The sequence below is a fragment of the Morone saxatilis genome, unplaced genomic scaffold, assembly GCF_004916995.1.
Source record: "Morone saxatilis isolate NCDOM2014 unplaced genomic scaffold, NCSU_SB_2.0 Contig12, whole genome shotgun sequence".
Lineage (NCBI taxonomy): Eukaryota > Metazoa > Chordata > Actinopteri > Moronidae > Morone > Morone saxatilis.
Genome location: NW_023339674.1, coordinates 277441 through 279796, shown reverse-complemented (window position 1 = coordinate 279796; position 2356 = coordinate 277441). Strand labels below are relative to the sequence as shown.

The following is a 2356-nucleotide window of genomic DNA, read 5'->3' as shown; positions in this document are numbered from 1 at the left end:
AATTCTATTTAATTTAACTAAAACACCTCAAACAATAATAAATAAAATGATTTTCTTTATTTTCCCAACGAGCGAAGGATGGTTAAAGAAGTTACTTCCGAGGCCAAATGTTAGCATATCATTAGCTAAGCCCATTAGCTTGTGGTGTTGCAGGTTATGATAGAAAAATTCAGATTCAGAATTCAGATTCGATTCAGAATTCTGAATCTGAATTTTTCAGAAAAAAGCCTCGTTCAGGCTAAAATTACTTGCTGACGTTGACTTGCTTTTGTTCGACCTCTGTCTGTATTTGAGGAACCAGGTTGCACATTAGACCTCTGCAACAACCTGAACCTGACTCTGGGTTTGGGACATTCTGTTTATGTAAAGCTCGGGTCTCCGTTTGGGTATTTTCTAATTTATAAAGTAATTTCTTTCTTTATGACTTTGCCAGTTTGTCTGTCTCCTTCCATCTCATCATGTGCTGCAAGTACCGAACTCCCCCTCGGGACAGCTAGCCTGTGGACCCAATGCACTGCGTTAGCCTTGTAAGCTAACGGTCCACAACTGATTAAATATATAAACAGGTACTAGCTTTCCAGTTGGGTCTCAAATTTGGCAGCGCCAAAGTGGTCGGTTTGAGTCCCAGTTTCAGCGTGTTTGCAATGCATTTTGGGTATTGTAGACTGTGAGTCTGTCAGTACTTTTCAATCTTCTAATTCAGTGGAGTATTCCTTTATTATGTGTCATATAATGGTGGCAGGTGTGTGTGAATGTTTTTTTATTTCGGGGCCAAAAACACAATCCAGTTCGGGGCCAGGAGGAGCCTGGTATAAATAAAGTTTCCATCAGTCAGTCTCATTTTGTTCCTCTGGGCTTCGGTGTTCAGACAGACGGAGGAGGAGGCGCCTGTCCTCCGTCCTGCCTCCTCTGCTGTTTCCACGTCTCTTCAGCGAGTCCGCCGCCGCCATTCGCCCTACATGATGCTGCACTTCCCCTTCAGCTTGTCGGCTCGTTTCTGTTTCCCCGAGCGTTTGCCGTCGATGCTCAGGCTCATGTCCCTCTTCTTCTCCAGGGCCAGCAGCTCCTGGAACAGTTCCTTCACGTTGGAGTTCGTCTTGGCCGATGTCTCCATGAAGGAAGGCAACACTTCCAGGCGGTCGCCTGAGCCTCGGGCCTCCTTCGTGTCCACCTCGCCGCTGGGCCGTCTCATCGCTTTTGTTGCCCAACAAGCATGATGGGAATGGCCCTCCACGGTGCCTTTGATGGCCAGAACCTGGAGAGACACGGGATCAAGTCAGTCAGGACTTTCTCTATGTATCTGGAGGTTAGAAAATTAATTTCAAGTTCTAGGAGATTCATTCATGAATTTAGAGCTTTCAAACGTTATACTTTATAAAGAGCCGGACCGCCTATTGTGACGGGGATGTACCAACCCTGACCTATAACATGATTGAAGGATATAAAAGGGAAAGAATGTGAAAGGAGTTAACAAAAAATAAAACTCAAGCTTTATTTCAATTTTCTAAACTTTATTTTAAAGTGGCAGATGGTTTTAGCCCTTTTTATTTTTATGTGTATTACTTTCACCACAAAATTCACTCCTGATGTATTTTGGGCTCAAGTTGGATAATGATAGCTTAGAAAGGTTAGCTAACAGTTATTCAGTTTGGAACTAGCTTTGGTCCTGTGAATATCTGAATTGAGAAATCAGCTGCTTAGATTGCGAATATCGTTGGTTTTAAGAAAGTTGATGGCGAATCGAGAAATTGCTCAAACATTGTAGCTTGAGTTGAGTTAGTACTCGACTGCTATCAGCTAAATATGATGGATTAAGTTTATAAGTACAGTATAAGTATGGAAAAATTATTATTAGTTATTACATTAATTATTTTAAATATAAACCAATGAAAAGACATGTGACCTGTTGGTAAAATGGGTTTGAGCCTCCTCCAGCGACTGGCGGCTGGTGATGGAGTACACTAGGATGAAGGCGTGGCCCTTTGAGATGGAAAGGCGCTGCATGGCGGGAAACTGGTGACTTCCTGTTGTGTCTGTGATCTGCAGCGTGCAGACGCTCTTATCACAGCTGATCACCTGCAGAGGACATCAGGGCAGCGATCAATAATTCTAACATATTAGCAGATCAGGAGTTTAAATGACGACACAAACTGTCCTACCTGTCTGTACGTGTCCTCTACGGTGGGGATGTAGGTTCTCTAAAGGTGCCTTTCACAAACCGAAGGACCAGCGAGCTCTTCCCCACCCCGCGCCGCCGAACACTACCACCCGGTAGTCGTTACTCTGCTCGGGCATTCTGGGAGTTGGAGTCTGCCCTGCTGCTCTGGATGGCTGACCTGTACGCTGAGGAAGAGAC

At 44.4% G+C, this 2356-nt stretch overlaps 1 protein-coding gene across 1 annotated transcript; it reads right to left on the bottom strand.

Annotated features, from left to right (window-relative positions):
* Positions 1-74: 74 nt before the first annotated feature.
* diras1a (DIRAS family, GTP-binding RAS-like 1a) lies at positions 75-2310 on the bottom strand. The gene is given in 8 exon segments (XM_035653786.1): positions 75-1123; positions 1126-1152; positions 1155-1223; positions 1226-1277; positions 1928-2076; positions 2160-2197; positions 2200-2250; positions 2253-2310. Coding segments are annotated over 8 exon segments (597 nt in total). The 5' UTR covers positions 2296-2310; the 3' UTR covers positions 75-955.
* Between the last annotated feature and the right edge of the window lie 46 nt (positions 2311-2356).